Here is a 23,548-nt window from a genome sequence, read left to right on the forward strand (position 1 = left end):
GTTGTACCGGCCCATGAGGTCAAAAAGTTGAAAACAACCTAGCTGAATAATCGGCTAATAATAACCTAGATATTTTGCAAGTTCTGGTATAGCATAACAACAATAGGAAGATCCTATATATTATGAATAAAATACCTCTTCATGGGCATTTTGGATGATTGGGGTCTGCAGATTTGCTAAGCATGAAGCACACTGGAAGATCTTGCTGGATAGGTGTCGATAATGGTGTGGAATGAATTCCAAGATAAGAAAAACTTCATTTCGCTGTATCGCCCTTTCAACATGAAAACAGTCTCGCGATAACTCTTTGTTGGCTTGAAAATGATGGATGGTTCACAGTAAACTCCTGAAAGAAGTATGCTGTTAATTGCAAACCCCTTGTCAGCTAAAATCAAGTCCCCAGGTTCCAATAAGTCAAGGATTCCACTGTCTTTTATAATGGCCTTATCTGATGTGGAGCCTGCATAAAGTTCTGACACAAACGTTATCGTTCCATTAGGTACGACTCCGACTAATGTTTTCAGTGTTACCTTTTTTGTAGTGGCTAAACGTTTGGCAATTTTTTCCAAGATCATCGGATTTGGCTGTTCGTACTTCGGTACAATCTAAAATTACTCTGCAGTTGGGAAAACACGGAAACACTCTGGAGCACTAATCTGGCATTTGAGCAATGACGGAAACTTTTGACCATCATATACCTGTGTGGAAAATGGCATGCATGACCTCAATCAAACTTGGAAAAACATTGGTAACAGTCCCTGTACCAGGGTTGTAACCAAGTCACATGGTTCCGACTCACGAGTCAATCTTACTTTTGTGGTTTTGACTCGAGTCAAGTCGAGTCATTTTCAATTCAACTCCGAGTAGAGTCCGAGTCCAAGTCACCGTTTACCGGGTCAAGTCCGAGTCATAGTGTTATGACTCGAGTCCAAGTCACAGTATTGAAGTCATGTTCATCCAATGTTTTTAATCCTGTTTGGGTGATATCGAATTCCTTGCTTGCCTAACCTGCTTATTTTGTCCCTACCAGAGTTTTGGCACATGTTTATTTAGGTATATTACGGACAGTTCCTGGCCTCATTTACCGATGCTACAGATAGACGAGACAGGCCGCCAATATGATAACTTTACTAATCTTAGAACTTAAAATCAAATATATGTCTTGTCAGTCTGATACATCACAAATACAAGCATTCAGTTTTTGTTACGACCACATCGACGACAACTCACAAATAGCTGATTGAGAACCAACGAATTCAAGTCTACATACTTTCTGATAGAGAACCTACGAATTCACGTCGACAAATAAGAGATAGAGAATCAACAGATGCATGTTTATGTAGGGGTATTTTCACCAGGCCAGCATGCTGTAAAAGCGTGCATGTAGCTATGTGCAGTGACAAAAAACAGATACCTTTTGATATTACTAAAGGTTTCCCAGTTGCATTACAGACTACACCGTAGTTACAGCATTGGAGAAATAATTGGGGCTGTTAAAAACATTTTTTTCCAATTTTCCGGCTACTCGGAATAGTTAGATTGCCTAAAAATACTTAAATTTGTCTCAATTCCGACCGGTAGAAAGTAATGCTCTGAGAGAAAATTTTGTATTAATCACGAATAGAGATTTTCGAATTTTACTGGCTACCTCATGATATTGTTAGATGTAAAAATATGATTCATAGCAAATTTGGCTCTATTACAACAAGAAGAAGCGAAGTTTTCAGAATAGGTTATTTTGGATATGAAAAAATAGTCGGCTTACCACTAGTATGTAATTCTATTATATGAAAGAATTTCTCACTAAAAATACTCCATTAATTTTCAAATCCAAAATTTTCTCTTCTCATATCATTGATTCTACTTTTTGAAATTTAACCAGATTCAGTGTTCTTTTAATGCAGCATTAAAATTTTATCAAGTAGCCTAGCCATAAAGTAAAATAAAAAAGAAGTTATTTTTGAACAGCCCTACCGCACAAAAATCACACAAGATTAGCCATGCATTATTACTCACGTGTACAATGCACATACCTAATAAAACGTCAAATGGACGGAGGGTATTGTGTGTTTTCACAGACGGCAGATCAAATCAATGGTGAGTAGGGCGATTTTTTTGACATGTCAAAAAAAGTCAAAATTTGGTCAAAATTGTAGCGTTAGGTCAAAAAATGTCAAAATTGTTTAAAAAGTTGAAACTTTATTGCAACCTGCATTTCGTGTGTATCGCAGATTTGGCACTGTCGGTGAACTTGGGTGGGTCCATTGCGTGGGCAATTCCGATATCGCGACAGATAAAGAGATGCTAATGCCCTACCTATATCTTTATACCCCTGACGACGTAAGGTGCTAAGTAGCTTTGGAATGAGTCACTATCCATTTTACTATATTCATTCCCTCTGCTTATATTGTGTTTTCACGAATTTATATATGTTTTGTTTTATATTTACGCACATAAAATATCTGTTTGCAACGTCCCACACTTTCATATTTAAATTCTGTACCACATGTAACCTAGGGGAGAGGAGGCCAAGATGAGACACTTTTCTGATAATTCAAGGCCACTCAAAGAGTAATGCCTTCTAATTCAAGGCCACTCAAAGAGTAATGCCTTCTGAGGATTAATTTTGGTACCAATGGAAAGCCTGTGATCTCTACTTTCTATGACGATGGCTTTAGTTATATTGAACAATATACTGATGGATTTCTTGGCCCTCAAAAATCCTTGCTTAAATGTCTCAACTTACCCCCAGCTGAGGGTAAGATGAGACACACTGTGTTTAAGATGAGACACCATGCAATTCATGCTCATTACACCACCAATTCATCCCAAATGATGAATCAACCAGCAACATTGCGAATAAAATATAATAATCATGAAATAATTCATTTTTAAAAAGTTTTAAAAAGAATTGGTACATCATATACAAATATAAATGACATCGAAAACCAATTAACCATGAGATCCAGCAACATTAAGAGTTTCGTTATTATTTTGTTCTGTAATGTCACATCTGGTAAACTACTAGACAAATAATACATTTTATGTGCCTTCAACAGTAATTTTTTAATCTTCCGAGGCCTTCAATAGAAAAGCCCTCTGATACCCATGTCTCATATTACCCCCATGATTTTGTCTCATCTTACCCCACACCTAAATTTACATATGAATTTGAATAAAAAAAATTCTGTCCTATACTTTTCAGAGGTAAGCGCATGATTACACTGCTAATATTGCACTCAACCAGCTCCAGCATTCTTGTTTTATAATATTAAGTACTAAGATAGGTATGCCCTTACAAACATGAATTCACATAACTGACATAGGCTATGAAAATATAGTTTTTGGCATTTTCTGCCCAACCTCAAATCTGTTTGCCTTGTTAATATGGTAGGACTATGGAATGGCATTATGGGAACAACATAGTTGAAGGAATCTGTCCATCAGTAATTTTTTCTGTGAAAAAATTGCATGTCTGATCTTGGCCTCCTCTCCCCTATATATCTCTTTGTTGATTATCTACTACGTCATACACCTATACTACAACTCCTTCACTTGATTACATCTTACATTTTATCCACTACTTTTCCAGATTTTATGTTACATTATATCTACCCAAAATACCAATCTTTGGATTTTTGTCGGTAGGGTTAAGCCCGCCTATGACAGCTTACGGAGGAAGATCATTTGACTAAAACACCAAATGTCTTGTTTACCGCTATATTTTAACGACATATCTACAAATAAAACTCCAACAAAAACTTTGGTTGATCCATCGCGCTTTCTATATACTGCGCCTTTGCGGGCGCAGCTCGTTGTCTTTGTAGCAATACGATGAATTGTGTTATTAATGGTGAGGCTTGGCCCGTCTGCGTCTTACCTCTCGTTACGAGCTTTATTTTCGAAGAGTAAATACCAGTTTTACTGAGAAAAATATGAAATCCTGTGTATCGTGAGTTCGAATTAGTGCTACCATGATGTCACAAGTTTTCAATTGTGACGTGACAGTTAATTGTCATGTATGGGTCTTTGGGAATTGAGATGGAAAAATAGCGCCAATATAGCTCTTCGAACAAAAAAGGTTCCCGACCGATATTTCTCCCAACCTTGATCGACTTTTACTTTTGATTCGTTTGTCAGGAACTGTTCCTGATTATTGAATAAAGAAGGAACTTCTACTGTGCACAAAAATTTGTCAACCAAGGGATCGTTGTTCGGCTTATCCAACTCTATGACCATGTCAATCTATCAGTTTATGCCATAAACCGACCATACAAATTGGTTTTGACGAAGTCCACTGTGCTTTTCCGTGTCTTCGTTCAACTCAACTCCTAATGCATACTGTTCGACTTGGCTGACACGTTTTGCTTCTAGCTGTGTTAATGACAATGGCCCAAAATTATGAAAAGCTTGAGTAACTTTGACTGTGGCACCGAGCTGAAATCGAGATTCCAGAAAAGATTTTGCAGTATGCAATTCGTGCTTTGGGCAATTTTATAAATTTAATTTTTTCAAGATTTCGCACGCAATTAGACATCATTCCTTCCACATTCGAAATCTGATCATTCAGTGGGTGTCTCAGACTTTTTCCATTGTTGTAGCTCGTTTCATAGTGCTACCAACTCCATTACATAGTGATTTACCATGGCTGGAGACCAGTGTTGGGATGACTCGAGTCATGACTTGACTCGAGTCAGACTCGAGTCACCTTTTTCGTATGACTTGACTTGACTCGAGTCACTTTGCTAAAATGACTTGACTTGACTTGACTCGTCGATTCAGAAATGTGGATTGACTCGTGACTCGGAGCAAAATTCACAAGTCAATTTCAAGTCATCAAGTAATCGGTGTTGATAAAAATGACTGTATCTTGCATATCTTCGGATTGTTCGCGAAACGCTGGTGTAACCCGTGAGAGCGACCAATCATTCAATGATCGTGCGTTTTACTGAGCCTCCATTGTTATCTCACAAATAAATTGACCAAGAACGAAGTTATCGAAGCTTTCAGCTTACGTTGTCGTGAACTAGTATAGTGAAGTAATTTAATAGCAAAATGTCTATTTTTGTTCTCTGTTCTTACCTTAACCAAGCGTCTTGTTTTATTAATTGAATTCGAATATAGGTTATATAGTCCTCAGTCATTGGAGCAGGCTTGAATTGTATCATATCAATTTTTAAATGGGTATTGTATTGCATCTTATCAATTCGTTTCTATATATTCTCTATTTCGGCTGGTAACTATAAACTGAGGCTATGCAATTAGCAGTTTTACGTATATGTGAGCGATACAATGCCTTCTTGCGTGTATATTCAACCCTATATTCGTTCATCTGTTCAAAATCGATGACGACGCAATCGGTATTTCAGACAGCTAGCAAAATGCAATGACGTAATCATACCTCATACTTCGAAAAGGCAGTTTGACTTGAATTGTGACTTGACTCGTGACTTGACTTGACTTGACTCGACTTGACTCGAGTCACCTCCAAAAATCGAGTGACTTGACTTGACTCGAGTCACCTTCGAAAATCGATTGACTTGACTTGACTCGAGTCAAAATGTGCAATGACTCGAAATGACTCGTGACTCGAAGGTAGTGACTTGATCCCAACACTGCTGGAGACCAAAAAAGGTCCACGCAGCATCCACTCCGAAGTAATCTTTTTTATTCTTGCACAAATTGTAAAATGATCTTCTGTGTTCGCACTGCGCAGCACATGGCTAAAATATTCAACATCGTTCAAATTGGGATAGTTTTGAGAACTTGAATTGTTTTACGCTAAATCAAATATACCATGACTGCATCGTGCAGCAACTATTCGGATAGAAAACAAAGACTAAAATGTGAAATTTCATTTGCTTGCAGACTTGTATTAGCAAACTACACTACTGGGTTCGTAGTGTATTGGTGGATGGTGGGTCCAATGATACCCCTGTATGTGGAAAGAGTAATTTTCTGCAAAATCCATTAATACCAGAGCTGTTTGATGATCCATACCTTGTTTTCGGTTTTTCAAATACAAAGACTGAATGCGAAACGTGATATTAAATCTGCAAGCTTTTTAAATGTTCATTGGATAAATTCGGTTACTGATAAGGTCCGAGTTATAAGATATGTTCGGTGAACTGACGCCCACTGTTTGAAATGAATGAGTGCTCTTCAAATTTGGAGTTGAGCAACTCTTGAACTGGTTCAAATCCCGGACAATTGAGGGGAGCTCGAAGGGGCGCAAATTTCATTGGTCGTTTGTGGACCACGGGAAAAGAACGCCGGGAAAGCCCTGCTGAGTCCAGATGGACCTATGATTTCGCCCTCCTACCATTGCCTATTGACTTGCAGCGCCACTCACAACCAAGAACATACAACTATCCGCAACAGGTGTAAAATAATAGCAAATCGTTAAAAAGTTAAGCTCTTCAAGTATACCAGTATCAGTGGCAGTTACCTGCTGACCCAAGTCAGATATGCCATAATCAGAACTTGAGCACGTAGTCCTGTGATTCAATGCATTTATCTCTGTAGATCTATGGTGTGTGTTTCATTATTCGACACACCGGAGCCACTACAGTACAGCCTAAACCAGGCAACACATCACATCCGTAACAATAGCAGGGTGAGCTTATCCTCAACCACGACCTGGTTTGACTGAATGGCATCTACGGTTGAAAAATTAAATGCATATCAATCTAGAACGGCATAAGGTGGCCAATTTGTAACCTATCCATGAATGTATCTTCACGCTTTTAGTCAAATGACTAGAAAATTCTTATGGCTCCGTATAATCATAAATACAATCATGGTTAGTTTGAAGCTGTAATCAAGATATCTGCGCCGTATCCTTACATAATAGCCTCATCACTAAAATAGTCAATTAGCTTTGTACTGATCGTTGTCTTGGAATGAGACATGTACAATAACCATCTTGATCCATTTGGGATTTTCTTCTTCGAAAGATGTAATCTATTCTGAGAGCTTTGTTGATATTTCTTTGAATGACAGAAATTTATTGAATGCAGAGCTTGCATATTAGTCAACTACCATAACGGAGATGCAGAATTGCCTGCATTCTTTGGAGGCTCCAACACATTGATTGCATGCAGGTTGTAACCTTTTTCCGCAAACCGGCCAAATGATTTATATCATTTTCCTCAAACCCACAAAATAATTTATATCATTTACAAATATTTTTGGTGATGTGTTTGACGCATGACTGTGCCCAATGGTAATATATGCAGATGTTCAATCTTTTTGCAATAAGCTGGAACTCGCATGTCCTCAGGTCTCACTAACCCAGTGGTTCCCAACCGGGGAGGAATTACCCCCTCGGGGGGAATTTTGGAATTTTGAGGGAGGAATTTCACTTTAGAATTGTAACGGATTTCCCAAAATGTTCATGTCCGAACTGCTGAAAGTATGTTCAAATGCTATTTGAAATCTCTTTCTCCCATACAAGTTCGCCCTTGTTTTTTTTTTAACTAGTTCAGATGTGCTGCAGTTCGCAAGACAATTTTGCAGGCCAGAGACGGCCTCTCAATCAAATATATTCTAAGCGAGCAAACGTCGTGCCGAATCTATCACAACAAGGCCTCTAACGAAAGTATATATCTTATATTTTCATAACGTCATCGATTCAAGTCAAAGAGATCCGCTAGCCTTGCTTTATTTTTAGTGAACAGCTACTCGATCGAAAAAAATGCATGTTAAACTTGGTGCAATGTTGCCGAAACCGAATGAGTGTCCTAAATTTCAATGAGCTCAAGCAGGAAATCTGGTCACGTGTATGTTATATATCACGGTATATATCAGGGCTGTAACCAAGTCACGAGGCTCCGAGAGTCACAAGTCAATTTCACGTTCATAGTTTTGACTCGAGTCAAGTCGAGTCATTTTCAATTCACCATTGAGTCAAGTCCGACGGTCCAAGTCCCCGAGCATAGGGTCGAGTCCGAGTTATGGTATTATGACTGGAGTCCGAGTCCAATTCCTTGTGTTGACTGCTCAGTTTCCAGTTCAAGTCTTGTTAAACTCACTTTTTATAACTCTGTTTGGTGATATTGAATGATTTTGATTTATCATATACTTATTTTTCTCACTTTGAGCAGTTTATTATGGCATTCTCAAGCACCAGGACCAATAGACGAAATTCCAATAGGAAGGCCACTTTACTGTTCTTCGAAATTACAATGAAATGTATGTCTTAGCAGTCTTATAGTCACGAGTCATATGGCTTGGTTCGAGTCATGTAGGCCTACAATGACTCCAAGTCGAGTCAATACACAGATTGTCTCTAGTCGAGTCGAGTTGTTTCCCTATTTTGAGAAAATGACTCGAGTCAAGTCGAGTCATCAGAAAGTGCTGACTCAAGTCCGACTCGAGTGTGGTCAATCCTGCTAGATATGAAAATACCAATATTATTGGCCAAATGCATACGCACACTTGAGAAAAAAAATCGCGAGACCTGCAAATTTATGCATACTGATTTTTCACAGCAGTTATATTAGCGATTGGTGCATGATAAGCCGAAAACACAAATGGAAGTATATATGGGGGTCTGTTGAGTCAAGCCTTCCAGAATTTGTTTGATTGGGACCAAGACCATTGTTTTTGGAGGTCTAAAAAGTATTGTTACAGCCCTGCTAGAAACAGACACTCCGTACCTCCGGTCTTATTCTTCGGTCAACAGGTGATTGCGCGGTAAAAAATGACCTTTATTAATCATCGGGCAGATTTCTCCTAAGGGGGGAATTTTGGCTCAAATTTCGGCCAAGGGAGGCACGAGATGAAAAAGGTTGGGAACCACTGCACTAACCGGCATGTACGATATTGATGATATATGTCTACGGAATTTGCGACGGCGTGATCAAAATAAATGTCAGAGTGTTAATCATGACGGCAAGCTGATGATTTCTGTCTGGATTTACTACTATTCGCCAATTGTTGAAGGGTCCGATTAATCTCTTGCACGGCCATCATGATATTGTGAATTTTTTAGAATTTGTATTTGTATTGCCCCAAGAGTCGGCAAGTGAATGTGTGAGAGTATCTATCTCTATGAACCGTACACTCATAGTGAGATTACGCGTTGAAAACAATTCCCATCCATTCGTGCAGATATTGATTGATATTCATTAAAAACAATGGAATCGTATTTTCGAGAATCTTCATTGCACAAGGTTAACCGAAGTGCCATCGAGTTCCGAAGAAGATTAGAGCTAAATTGACAACGACGGCCAAGCCTGGCAAATCTGCAATATATAAACTGTGGTGTAGGTTGAGGAAAATCAGTTGGGAACAGTTTAATAACCTGCTCCGCGTCTACTCTATCTCCACTCCATTCTGCTGCCTTCAATTTCTGTTAGACTAGAAGTCTTGTAATTTGTTATATACTAGAAATTTTTCAATCTTCAAATGGAAGTATATCATCTTTAGCCTACGCTCGTCTTTTCTTAATTCACTCTCCTTCTCCATCATTTTGTTCTCTCTTAACCTCAGCTCGTACAGCCACATCTCTTTCTTCATTTTTTTCTTTCATGTATTCAGTCTTTAACAAATGAAATTCAATTAAACTCTCGTCTAAAAAAATACAAGTTCGTTGTTCAAAACTGAGCCGCATCCACTCACCATGGCAATTGGAACTGCAGCTGTGGTTCATGTTGAAACTCTGCCTTCCATGTTCATATTGTTCATTGTCATCCCGTTTATTAATTATGCAATGACTACTGTATCAGATGTATAATTACCGATGACTCACAGGACGTTATGCCGTCGTCGTCGAATGGATTGCCGATATCTTGAATTTGACCCGAGACGACTGCTATGAAACAAATTTTCATTTCAATCTGCCATTCAAATCCTGTAATCCAAAACATACATGACACCCCCTCACCAAAAGGGGGTCCATTTCAACTTCAATCGGCGCTCTTTCTTGAGGTACGCGGTATCAGCCTTCGAACGGTCTTTCATGTTCTGCCATCGCTTTTCAAGCACTTGACTGTTCTCTGGCAGCTGATGCCGACAGCAGTCAACTCGGGAGCCAGCTCCCATTCGCGGTCTTTGGCCGCTGTACAGACCTTGTCCGTTTTTTATTCTCTAAAATCGGGTTCTGCTTAACCAGCTCCAACAGCAGAGCTTCATCTTTTGGAAGGGAGTTTTAGGCTCTCTTTTCACGTTTTTGTCGAGACTTACTTCGTTTGTGGCCATTGTTATATCTGTCACAAAAGCTCCAATTGCCTTGATTTCTATATAAAAGTTTATCCAGTGCATGCATATAAAGTTTGATAATGATGAAGCAACAGCATGAATTTCACACAGTTCGTATACGTTGACGGGCGTGTAAATATCCGTACTTCCCCCGGCAGAATCCTCACCTCATCAGCAGAGATGGCCACAGTCCGGTTCAGGAGCCGGAGCCGGAGCAGGATTTCAATGATTTTTTACCTGGCCGGACTGGATCCGGATTTTGAATTTGGGGTGACAGTCGGATTTTAACCGGATTTTTCTGCTGCAATATGATTGGTTAGCATTGTTCTGGCAGGATTTTTTCGCATTCCGAACTGGACATTTACCAGCCGGATTTTTCCGGACTCTGAATTTCCAATTGCCAGCCGGATCCGGATAGATTCGGATCCCGTAATTTTGGAATCCGCCCATCTCAGTCATCAGTCAGCACAGCGACTTCCGCCGCGGGTTATCCGTGCCAAGGTTACGGCCGTCGATTGGCGGCTCGACTGTGAAAGTTGTCACTCAAGTCTGGTGGTGCGCTGACTTACATTTCAGTGATGAGCTGAAGGGATTTGAATGTGAGTATACTTCTTGAGAACTGATTTTGTTGCTTGAATATAGAATCGCTACTCGGCAGAGGAATTAGGCTCCACTCTTTGCATAGTATGCGGCCTTTCTGTCATCGCAAAAATTTTTATTTAGCTTCGTAATAGGAGTTCTTGGCAGTCTTTTCCCGCCTGACAATTGTCAATAATTCACTACGCATTTCTGACTTCCCACATTCTTCGGTGATGCAAGCGAAAACGAAGTTGCCCTGAATTCTATATCGCTCATACATAGTCAGGCCATGTTATTTTGCCATTTCAGGAGCCAGATGCCAAAACTGCCAAAAATAAAAATTTGAAAATGTCAAAATTAAGCAATTGTTGGCATATGCCAAAATAACACGTCCTGCCAAATAGTGTATTTCGTTCATGGTGTTGTGTTAACAGGGCCGCGTTACAAGCGAGAAGAGCGTTTGTGAAAGGCAGGTTTCTTAATCTGGGTCCAGCCCACCCATTGGGGTGAAAGCATGGTGTGGGCACAGCGAGATTGAACGACTGACAGCATTTGGTTTACGTCATACTTTCCATTTGTCCAAAGGCAATTTTACGACCATTTTTGACCGGCTTGTTGAGCGCTAAATTTGATGAAGCGGGTATCAATGAGAAGCTGCCACAGTACTGATTATCAAAATATAAATTATATTCTGCTCATGGAACTGGAACCCCTAAAATTAACCACGATTTTTGCACTGTGATCGAGTTGAAAATTGTGACGCAACCCAGCAAACACAAAACCGTAAAAAACCTTTCGGGATGGTTTCGAAAGGTTATTTTAGGGTTAGGGTTTCGATTTTTATGTTTCAGAAGTATGTTTAAAATACGCAGGAATGATGATCTCGAGGATCAAATTATTAGGAATGAATTCCAATTTGGTGGTAAGTATTCTGATGTGGGAAGTTATTTGGAACCTGTAGATACCGTTGCACTTTGATAGAGTGCTGTCATCAGTATAAATTCGTTTCTCGTCTGTTTCGCTAGCTGAACATGAATCCAAGTTTTATTCCGAGTAAATATAACTAAATGAGTCGAATGGGTGCACTTAATTGTACGTGGTTATCCGAGCGTGACTACTAGATTATTCTGGAAATTTGAATCGCGCTTCGTAAGCCGGATAACTGTTTCGGAATGTGGTTGTAGTTATTTCTGGAAGGTGGAATTGCGACTGGTGCGGCGGGATGTGGGTAAACACTAGGTGTACGGTACATAGTTTAGCGAGTAATATGCTATTTTGAAACAATACCCTATGGCCTATAGTTTATGACTCCGAGAGCTGTTTGATATGACTCCGAGAGCTGTTTGACTTGCTGCTATCAGTTCGAAAATTACGTCTATTTTGTTTCGCTTGTTGCGGTGGCTGTAATAATAATAATACAAGCGTTTTCAGCTATTTATAACATTATAATGTAGCATGTTATCAGACCACTAAGCCTGAATATCCCTAATTTTTTATTACTGTCGTCGGTGAAGAAAATTACTGTACTCTCAGTATAGTGGTGAGTGACCTGTTGACCGTACCGGACTGCATCCTATATGAGTTGCTCAATGGCTTGATTGATCGCTTGCAGTTATCCACGTAAGTTTCTAAAATTATGCTTATTTGAGTAAATTCTCGACAGGAGATTATATGACACAGCCTACCTACTGGGTATATAATCTTAGCGCTGGCGACCAGCTATAACAACTAGTTTTTCACTGATTCCTAAAATACTGAATAAAATCTCGTCCGGGCACTAAAACCCCTAAAATCTCCCACAAAGTTGGAAATTTTCATTTTACTGAACAATAGGGGCGCCCGAGCTGAATGCCGATTAACACGTGGTACGGTACCGATTGTGACGCCATGCCATTGAGCGTCTCGGCGAAGTCAAGTAGTGCTCCCGGTGAGGCCGTGACCCTCTGCGTATGTTGCTAGAGATTGATGTGATGCCAATATACGTCCCATTCAAGTAGTTTTCGTATTTGGCGTCGTTGCGCATTTATACAAATGATAGCACTGAAGCCAACGCATATTGTAGAATTTACGGGTGGCCGTGGTGCCAACGCTCAAGCAAGACCGATTCCACAGCAATGGATTTTTGGAGGCGTGGACCTTACGATAAAGTTTGTATACATAAAATAGAAATCCAACGTCAGCAAAACTTGAAGTATATAATGTTTTATGCAGCCAATGCTTTATGCGATTCGTCGATCGCCGGGACGCAAGTACCTTGCTGCCACTCATTCGACGATATATTGCTCCGGGCACCGAAATTTGGTCGGATGAATGGGAAGCGTATCGGGGCAAAACCGGTAAATGAAGTCTTATAAAGCGATAATGGTGAATAAAGCGATAATGGTGAATGTTATCAAAACATTTACGTTTGCTTATCAGGAATGGGCAACGGCTACACGCATAAAACAGTCTGCCACAAACGCCTGTTTAAGACTCCTCAAGGTGTTCACACCAACAATATTGAGAGTCCTTGGCAAGACTGCAAACGGAAGTTTAAGCGAATGAATGGTACGATACGGGGTTTTGTACCGTCATATATCGATGAATAGATGTGGCGTCGGACCAGAGAAAAAAACATTACTTCTCGGACATTGTTAATGAATTTGCCAGACAATACCTAGTGGAAAATGAGCACGTAAACTGGCATTTCGCTTTAATTTCTTGAAATTTGACTGCTTAGAATTATCTCGTTGTCGAAGTCTGCCTGCAATTTCGTGATTTCGTTTTTCTTTTCAACATCTCGTTTCGTAGTAATTCGTTAATAAACGTGCTGCCATTGGCTATAGTTCGAGTCTTATCTACATTTATGTTTTGACCGGAAGTTGGAGTCAGGGCCATTCCATAATATGCGAGTGTCTGCACATATGTATTCCCAGCTAGGTATCCAGGTGGAATTTAAGTGGTTAGGTGGGATGGATAATCGGAATTGGTTAGTAACATGTAACCCAAATCGAAACCAAGCGGGATTTCCATCCATGAAGATGCGTGGTTATACCATACCAATCCCAGGTAGGTTGCAACAAGTCTCTTCTCATTGTATCTATCAATGAACTCCTGGGAGTTTTGCTTGATGAGTTTTTGATATCAAATCATGAGAAAACATGATGAAACATGAGAAATCCACTTATAGAGGAGATCAGATTTCCCATATATCACCCACACAGGAACCAACATTATTTTCAATCAATGTTATTTGGTTTATTTCATTGAATAATGAAGGTGGTCTCGTACGTAGTAAGGTTTTCTAGCTATTATGCGATCCCTGTTAGTTGCTCGAACATCAAACATTAAAACCCATACATTGCTTTACTTCGTCAATGTGATTTGAACTATTTAAAATTGACCGTTTGTCACACTGAAGTGAACTTAAATTTCCGCTGCTAGAGTACTGAATTCCTCAAAGCGTGCCTTATAGTGTTCTTGCGTAGATCCCATTACCTTTATCCCTTATCTGTATCTATTATTTTTAACTCAGGATTAATTTTACTCGTAAAATTTCTGTGATCAAATAATTGGAACTTGTGATTTTCGTCAATGAACGCGGTTCGATTTTTCATATAGCTCCCACATGCGACCGAGTAGTTTCCGATGCCTCTTTTACATTTTCCTACAGCAAGGTTTGTTCATCTATATAGTGAAGTCATAATATCATCGGTATCCGATTCATTCATTTGCGATGATGGTCGCTGGGACACTTCCTAATTGAATTCCATCTCCATATGAATTGAATTCGGGTACTGGTGACGATGAGCGCCTAAGAATCGGGCGGCCTCGGTTCGACTCCCGTCGGAGGTTTGTCTGGGCTCCTCTTCTCCCGACATGAGACCCGAGAATGACTCGAAAGAATGCACTCGCAAGTTATGAAAATCGCTAGCACGGGCCGTGGCCTCGAGAATGATCAACATGTCAGTCTAAAAGACGGCAACTGCGCGTCGGTCGGCATCCTCCTATCTGTTCATTACATCGCATTGTCTTGTTCAGCTGAAACTACAACTCAACGATTGCACTGAAACAGTGATGACGGCCTCACCCATCGTAAAGGTTATTATATACTCAGATTGCCGTGTATATTGATTTGAGTGAGTGTTGGTAGCAGGTATGTACTGTACAGTATACAATGTTGAAGTTAACTAACGTGCAGGGTTTACCTAACATCGCCTTAGCACATGTCTACGTCGAATTCTCGGCCCACTTACACTGTCACTGCTATTGCCACTGCTACGAGGACCGGGGTCGTAATATTGTCTTCGCTACCAGCTCAGTGGGTTAGCTACATCGTCCCGCATAAAATACCTCTGTAAAATGGGGCCAAAAAGGCACGGGCCCGATTGGTTTCCCGACCTGGTTACCACAATTCATCTCACCTTGATACCTTGTGGTACCCAAGTAGGCGTGCTACCTGGGTTGTGGCTGAAAAGTACGATTGATATCATGCCCGACTATGCGAGTGTCTGCACATACGTATTGTGGCTGGAAACTACACTTGGTATCATACTCGACGATGCGAGAGTATTTATATCAGTATCTTGGCCGCAAAGTACATTATACACCATACCCGACTATGCGAGTGTCTGCACATAAGTATTGTGGCTGGAAAGCACACTAGGTATTATACTCGACGATGCGAGAGTATCTACATTAGTATCTTGGCCGCAAAGTACATTAGATACCATACCCGACTATGCAGGTGTCTTCACATAAGTACTGTGGCTGGAAAGTACACTTGGTATCATACATGGCCTACTAAAAACACGGCCTTACAGTCTGCCTATTGACCTGAAAATTAAGAGGCCAGTTCTGAAAAAGTGTAAATCTCACGGTTATACCTACGCAGATGGTAAGTAGCACGCAAGTAAAAACCACAGTGGATTCTGACAAGTATTTATTGTCTTAAGATGATTGAATATCGTTTTAACACGGAAAAAATCATTTTAGTCCCAAAAGAGCTGCTAGTCAGGTGGACAATTCACGGATATTACTGCAAAAACTTGTGCGGATGAATACAGTTGTAGTTGTTGTTGTTGAAGTCAAGACATTTGTAGTTGTTCGAGTTGAGGCGTGCGTTGCTGTTCGTCGCGTTGCACTTGTTTCTTTCGCTATGTAGAGTATATTCACGAGCTAAGGGTCAGTATTATCATTTGATAGGTTAGTTAGCAATCAGGTTACTGTTCCTCGACAGTGCCAGCGGTTCAAGTTGACGCGAAGAACGTCGTGTTCGAACGGCTCCATTGTAGTATCATAATCTGCTTGCTCGCTAACATAGTCTTGGATACGGTAGTCTATTTTGACGAATTGTATAACTGGTAGCGTTGGTTCTAAGACATTTATAATGACGAAGGCATGTTCATTGTAACTGCTTCTATATAATTTCATTAATTGTTGCAAGGCTTGGATAGGGTGCTGTTCCAGAATACCATTTTACTTCAGTGATGTATAATTTGTTAATATTCATTTTCTAGTGTAGTTAATAGGCGATGGTTCTTGAGTGTTGCGTGGTTGGGTGTACTTCTGGAAATACTACTGCCAAATCTGCCAAAGTCTCAAGCAGGGGATCAGCATGTTGTATACTATGAGCTATGTTTGGAAAACTTTTCGAAAATCAAGAATGCCATAAAATTGACAGTCAGAATTGAGGGTGCAGATGCAACATATTGGGACACCTGTGCCTTTACCAACATGGTTTCGCACAAGCAGAAATACTCTGCTCAAAAGGAAATGCGAGCTACTAAACTTCCCAAGCTATTTGGATAGTCTAACTGATCCGGATCCCGAAGAAGATATTTTAGAACAGCTGCGTAATCTAAGATACCACAAGGCTGGCAATAGTCCGGTATCCTCTGGCAATATGATCCTGTACTGCTTGCTTTTACGTTCTATTTCTTGCCAAGCGTACAAAAGACACTTCTGGAAACTTTCCCTATGCCATCTTTGAGCTGTTTGCGAACAAGACTAAAGGGGCTATTGATTTTTCAAAGGCCATGGAAATTTCTGAGGATGTTATCGTGATGGTGGATGAAATGTATCTGCAAAAAAGTGTGCAATATCATGGTGGCAAATATTATGGTGCTGATGAAGATGGAAATCTTTACAAAGGCGTCGTAGTGATTATGATTAAGGGACTTGAAAAATCGCTTCCTTTAGTCCTACAAATTTTACCAGAAACACAAATTTAAGGTGCCTGGTTAGCGTAAAAGCTGTCTGATTGCATCACGAAAATCTCGGATCTAGAATTTAATATGAGAGGTATTGTTTCTGACAACCACAGTACCAACGTTCGTGCTTTCAATATACTGTCATCGCAGTTTGGTTCAAACTGTGAGTTGTTCATCAATCATCCAAGTTGCAAGACAAAAATCTATCTATTTTATGGCAACGTTCATTTGGTGAGGAACATTCGCAACAATCTACTGAATTCTAGGAGATTTTCCTTTCCATCATTCTATATTAAAGGAGGCCATATATCCATAATTAGCCCTGCTGGTTATATTGCATGGCAGTTGGAGTGTAGCCTAATTTCCGAATGGCTCCAAAGCTAACAAAGAAAGCACTACATCCTGGCCACAAGCAGAACGTCAACCTGGCACTGGCTATCTTTGATGAAAAAACCATAGCAGCTTGCTCCAAATACCTTCCAGATAAGGCGGATACCTCAAAGTCATACATATGTGGTGGAGTGTTGTAAACAGCAAGCAGAGGTACTCCCCCAATAGTCTTGGTAATGCTGTCATTCTACGAACTGCACCGAGTGTAGCTTATCCCTCACGACTAATGAAACCGAAGAGGAATATGATGAATATTTCAGTTTGGTGGATAGGGGACGGTTGACTGTACCTGCCGTTCAAGTGGCCCATTTTGTATTTGATTCCTTCGCACTTCTAGATTCGGGGTCAGATCATGCCAAGTGGTCCAGAAAAATTTCAACTTATGCCCCCACCATCTCAGATTATCATGGAAATTGGTATGCTTAGAAAACTTTTCTTTCTGATTTCAGAAAATCAAATTTTATGAAAATCTGTCAAGTACAGCCGAAGATGTGGCCGTTCAAAAATTGCTGTTTTTGTGATCGCTCAAGCGGAAATAATGTCAGAAATTTACACATGTAATTGAAATCTGCTATATTTTGGTCAAATTAGGGTTGTTGAGGGTGACACTTTCACACTTGTTCATTTACATCCTACTTGATACTTTGCCCCCTTCTTTGACACCTGGGGTTGCATTGTCTGACCTTTAACCCCGCGAATCTGTTAATGTCTTCAAAAATCACTCATGTGTGACGCCATTTTTAATTGCAAATATCTTTTGACTAAGACGTGGTGTCATCAAGTATAAGGTGTCATTGGAAAGCTCTTGGCAAGGACTTGCAAAATCAAAAATAACATTCCTCGCTAAAGAACCATTACATACCGTAAGAGTGCAATGAAACTAACCTGCAAATAGCATGTTTTAATGAAAAATTCTCACATTGCGTACTTATAGAACAAACCGATTTTCAAATATTGAAGGAATTTTTGCTGCACAGTTTGTGGTGAATACACAAAATACTTCATAAACATATAAGAATTCCAAATTAACACAATGATGAGATACAATATTTTTTGTGTCTACACAATAGATTTGAGTGACAATCAGCACTAAGCATGATAATAAACATCAATGTCCTGTGGGTTTTGTAGTTTTTATATTGTGCAGCGATGATTACTTTTCACACATCAGATACATTTATCTTTTATGATATTTTTCCCAACCTTGATCCACTTTCACTTTTGATTCTTTTGACAGTTCATACTGTCCTCGACTATTGACTAAAGAAGGAACGTCTACTGTGCACAATATGTGCTGGAATGGTGTCCAACAACAGTCTCTATTTGTGGGCCAGTGAAAAAATGAAGATGGACCTTTAGGGTGCATGAAGTTGACCAAGGCATCGTTGTTTGTCTTGTCCAACTCTATGGCCATGCCAATGTACCAGTCTTGGTCATAAACCGAACACACAAATTGGTTTTGAATAATTTCACTTTGAAGTATGTGTTCTTGGTTTTTACAGTCTTCATTCAAATCAACTTCCAACGCATACTGTTCGTCTTGGCTGACGCGTTTTGCTCCTAGCTTTGTTGATGACAATGGCCTGAAATGATGGAAGGCCCGGGTACCTTTGACTGTGGTGGCGAGCTGAAATCGAGATTCCAAAAAAGATTTTGTATCTTCCAATTCGTCTTTGAGCAAATTTATAAATTTTATTTTTTGAAGGTTTGGCACGCAATAAGACATCATTCCTTCCACATTCAAAATCTGATCAGTCAGTGGGCGTCGCAGACTTTCCATTGCTGTGGCTCGTTTCACTGTGCCACCAACTCCATCACATGGCGATTTACCATGGCTGGTGGCAAAAAAGGACCATGCGGCATCCACTCCAAAGTCATCTTTGTGCTTGCACAAATTGTAAAAAGATTTTCTGTTTTTGTACTGCGCAGCACAACCATCGCTAAAATACTCGATATTGTCCAAATTGGGAATTGTTGTTTTGAGAATTTGAATTGTTTTACGTTGAATCAAATAAACCATGACTGCATCGTGCAACAACTCTTCGGACAGAAAACAGAGACTAAAATGCAAAATTTCATTGCTTGCAGATTTGTAGTAGCAAACTACTGGGTGCACAGTGCAACTTCGGTGAGTCCAATGATACCCCTGAGCTTCATCCTGAATGTGGAAAGAGTAATTTTCTGCAAAATCCATTAATACTAGAGCTGTTTGATGGTCCATCTCTTGTTTTCGTTTTTTCAAATATAAAGACTGTGAATGCGAAATGTGATGATGTGGTGCTAAATCCGCAAGCTTTTTTAATATTAATTGAACAAATTCCGTTACTGATAAGGTTTGAGTTATAAGATCAGTTCGGTCAACTGACACCCACTGTTTGAAAGAAATTGGTTCATCCACATCTTCAAATTTTGAGTTGAGTAATTCCTGAACTGGTTCAAATCCGGGACAGTTCGAACAACGCTGCAGCATGCAGTCTCTGTTTTCAATATTGCAGGCTGACAATTGAAGCAAATCTTTATAAGTTTCTTCAATGTGTGCAGCATGCAACATAAGAACAACATTTTGATGTATGGTGCAGACACATACTGCATGTGTTCCAGATGATCCTGCACTAACACACCATTTTGGCCTCAATTCACAAAATTTAGTGAATCCAATCTTCACATGCGGGTTTTGCTGTTTAAACAAGGTATACAATTCTTTCAGAGTACACAAAAGTAGACGTTTTTGTTTATACACCTTCTTTTTAATGCTAACTCGGTCTTTCATCCCTGGCATCAACCTGCTGTGTTCGTTGTTTTCAAAAAACTTCACAACTGTTTCAATTGTTTCATCTGAAAGCATCTTCCCTTTTCGTGGTGGTGGTAAAGAAAAAACTCCATTGTCTTTTCGTTGCTGTTTCGCATGTCTCACTAACCTTTCACTTACTCCCAAAATTTCCGAGATTTTCTTTCTAGACCAATTTTCTGGAGCCATTGTTAAGACTTGAATTTTTTGAGCTCTTGTTGAATTAGGGCTACTGACTTTTTCTTTCATTTTTGATATGATATTTTCAAAAGCAGCTTCATTTTCATATTCCTCTTTTCCCGTCTCTACTAATTCTTGAATCTCATCAACATGTAAAACCGTGGCAAGCTTTGTTCTAACATTGAGATTCAATTCTTCTAATTTTCTTTTGCCGTATCTGATTTTCCGATTACCAGAAAGAGCATGCAGCTTTACTGGAGATTCACCAACAGCATGAAGACTCTTATTTAGAGATGATAGTGAGGAATCTGCTTCAAACTGTGATTGTATTTCTTCCAACTCACTTCCACTAGTACTCAATGATGTATCAGGATTGCCTTCAAGCTTTTTTTCCATTTTATATCTGCAATTGTTGCACAGTTTCCTGCCCGGAATTATATTCAAGCTACTGTCATGGTGCTTAATTCGTTTAAACCAGTTCAAAGAAATGATGCCTAGTTGTTTTTTGATAGGTCTTGTGTGGCCTTCAAATACATCACAGCAGGATTTATATGATGCAGAATAAGTGTCAAGAAATTTATACTTGTGAAACGTGCAAATTGTACCAGTAGTCAGAAGATCAGCACCGGTACTAGTATTGATGTTGCATTCTGCTCCAACCCGGATTTTCAGAAGCTCTCGTTCTTCATCATTTAGATCATCCAGTGACACTAATTTTTGCTTTTGATATCGGTAGGCCTTTATGTGACAAACAGCTTCCAAAACAGAGCCTATACTACAAGTATCCATACTACAAACATAAGTCTTAATCCAATACCGTGCAGCCTGTAAAAGTAAAATTGTAATAACATTTCAAAATACAAATATTTTTTCAACACTTTTTTACAACAAATTTTTCTAACATAACGATTCTTTAGCGAGGAAAGTTATTGTTGATTTTGAAAGTCCTTGTCAAGAGCTTTCCAATGACACCTAACACTTGATGACATCACCTCTCAGCCAAAAGATATTTGCAATTAAAAATGACGTCACACATGAGTGATTTTTGAAGACATTAACAGATTCACGGGGTTAAAGGTCAGACTATGCAACCCCAGGTGTCAAAGAAGGGGGCAAAGTATCAAGTAGGATGTAAATGACCAAGTGTGGAAGTTTCACCCTCAACAACCTCAATTTGACCAAAATATAGCAAATTTCAATTACATGTGTAAATTTCGGACATTTTTTCCGCTTGAGCGATCACAAAAACTGCAATTTTTGAATGGCCACATCTTCGGTTGTGCTCGACCGATTTTCACAAAATTTGTTTTTCTGAAATCAGAAAACAAAGCTCTGTAATCATGTCAATTTTCATGTCGGCTCGAGATGGTGGGGATATGGCTTGGATCACTTGACATGATCTGACCCTTCGGCTAATCAGTGCATATCTAACCTTAGAACTGTTCCTCTGCGCCGTGCAGCATTGCGTGTGTTGAAAGTTGTGTTAGGTAAATCCCGAATTGGTTGCAATGCACGTAGTGAAAATTGTACAAATGTCGCGTTCAAGAAAATTGTGAACATTTTTTACAATAATCAGCAAAATTGCGAATTCCTCACTCAGAGAAGAACTCAGTTCGCCAATTTAAAGAAAGGCAAAAGAAGTGATTGTCCTGTAAGGCTGTGATATTTGTTTTCTAAGGCTCTAATTCAAGAGTTTCTACAGCCATTTTTCTTTGATTATGCAAATTTCGTTCCTAATTTTTTTGTTATATATTGCTGCAATAGACTGTTTTTACATACATTCTGCATGTTTTTACATACATTCTGCACCGGTGTGTTAGTAGAGTACCAGAGACAGGTAGCATTATGACAGTATCGCATTTTCTGACCAATTGAGTGCACAGCTGGTAAGGATTGGAAAGTAGACTTTAGGCCTCTTAATTTTCAGGTCAATAGGCAGACTGTAAGGCCGTGTTTTTAGTAGGCCATGTATCATACTAGACGATGCGAGAGTATCTACATTGGTTTCTTGGCCGTAAAGTACACTAGATACCATACCCGACTATACATGTGTCTTCACATAAGCATTGTGGCTGGAGAGTACACTTGGTATCATACTCGACGATGCGAGAGTATCTACATTAGTATCATGGCCGTAAAGTACATTAGATACCATACCCGACTATGCAGGTGTCTTCACACAAGTTAAATATAAATGCAAAAGGCGTTGTATCACTCACACGTAGGACTGCTAATAGCATATGTGAGTAACTTTATAGCTACACGCTTCGATCCATTATCAGCCAAAATAGAGGATCGAATACGAAGCATCAAGAAGTTGCAATAAATTGACATGGTACAATATACTACCCATCCGTGAGAATAGAGACGCATAAACTATATTCGTTAGATTTAAATTATACAAGAGGTTGGTAAAAGATAGCACCGCGCAATTTAAGCATTGTGGTGTCTGAGACACAGAGATGTGTTGTCTGAGACACAGAGATTCCTTGCTAATAGAATAAACTACTACGACGACAACGCAAGCATAAGCTGTGACCGTTTCGTTCAAATTATGATGTAAGAACGGAGGATCAGTGAATGGCTGTTTGCTCTCCTAGTGATACCGGCATATCGCAAAAAATCCGAACGCACCTAAAATATAGGGTTATTTAATTGACTCCGTTTACTTGATTACTTGAAATTGACTCGTAAATTTTGCTCCTGACTCGTAAATTTTGCTCCAAGTCACGAGTCAATCCACATGTAAATTTTGCTCCAACTCACGAGTCAAGTCATTTTTGCAAAGAGACTCGAGTCTTACGAAAGAGTTCACTTGAGTCTGACTCGAGTCAAGTCAAGATTCGAGTCATCCCAACACTACGTAGTACCAAGAACTATCTAAACAGGATCGAGCATGTCTTCAACATTCAATGTTGTTGTTCTATGGGGAAAAGGCATAATGCAACTTCTTGTCCTCGTCGTCAGAAGATGATTAAGACACTTAGTTGGCTGTTGGATCTTGATTATATATTCATTCGTTTCTTCCGTTTCGTTCTGAGTTTCTTTGACACTGTTTTCTATATGAATTATAGTTGGCTTTTGGATCTTGATTATGTATTCTTTCGTTTCGTTCTGAGTTTCTTTGACACTTCTTATGAGGCTTGCCACTAGAATGTTGACCACCGCATTGTGGCGATTGACCCTCATGCCCCACGTCTCCGGGCAGGTCTGGCTA

At 39.6% G+C, this 23,548-nt stretch overlaps 2 protein-coding genes across 2 annotated transcripts in view; both read right to left on the reverse strand.

Moving 5' to 3' along the window:
- Window positions 1-23,548, reverse strand: part of LOC145448770 (uncharacterized) — a 163,460-nt gene that overhangs the window by 105,840 nt on the left and 34,072 nt on the right. The gene's annotated exons all lie outside the window — the stretch shown is intronic.
- LOC145448694 (uncharacterized) lies at window positions 18,541-21,225 on the reverse strand. Its single transcript, XM_080327160.1, has one exon. The coding sequence runs from the start codon at window positions 21,118-21,120 to the stop codon at window positions 18,541-18,543; it is 2,580 nt and encodes an 859-aa protein (XP_080183286.1). The 5' UTR covers window positions 21,121-21,225.

This window comes from Botryllus schlosseri, chromosome 10 (genome assembly GCF_051294905.1).
Source record: "Botryllus schlosseri isolate E-star chromosome 10, Bs_hap1, whole genome shotgun sequence".
Lineage (NCBI taxonomy): Eukaryota > Metazoa > Chordata > Ascidiacea > Stolidobranchia > Styelidae > Botryllus > Botryllus schlosseri.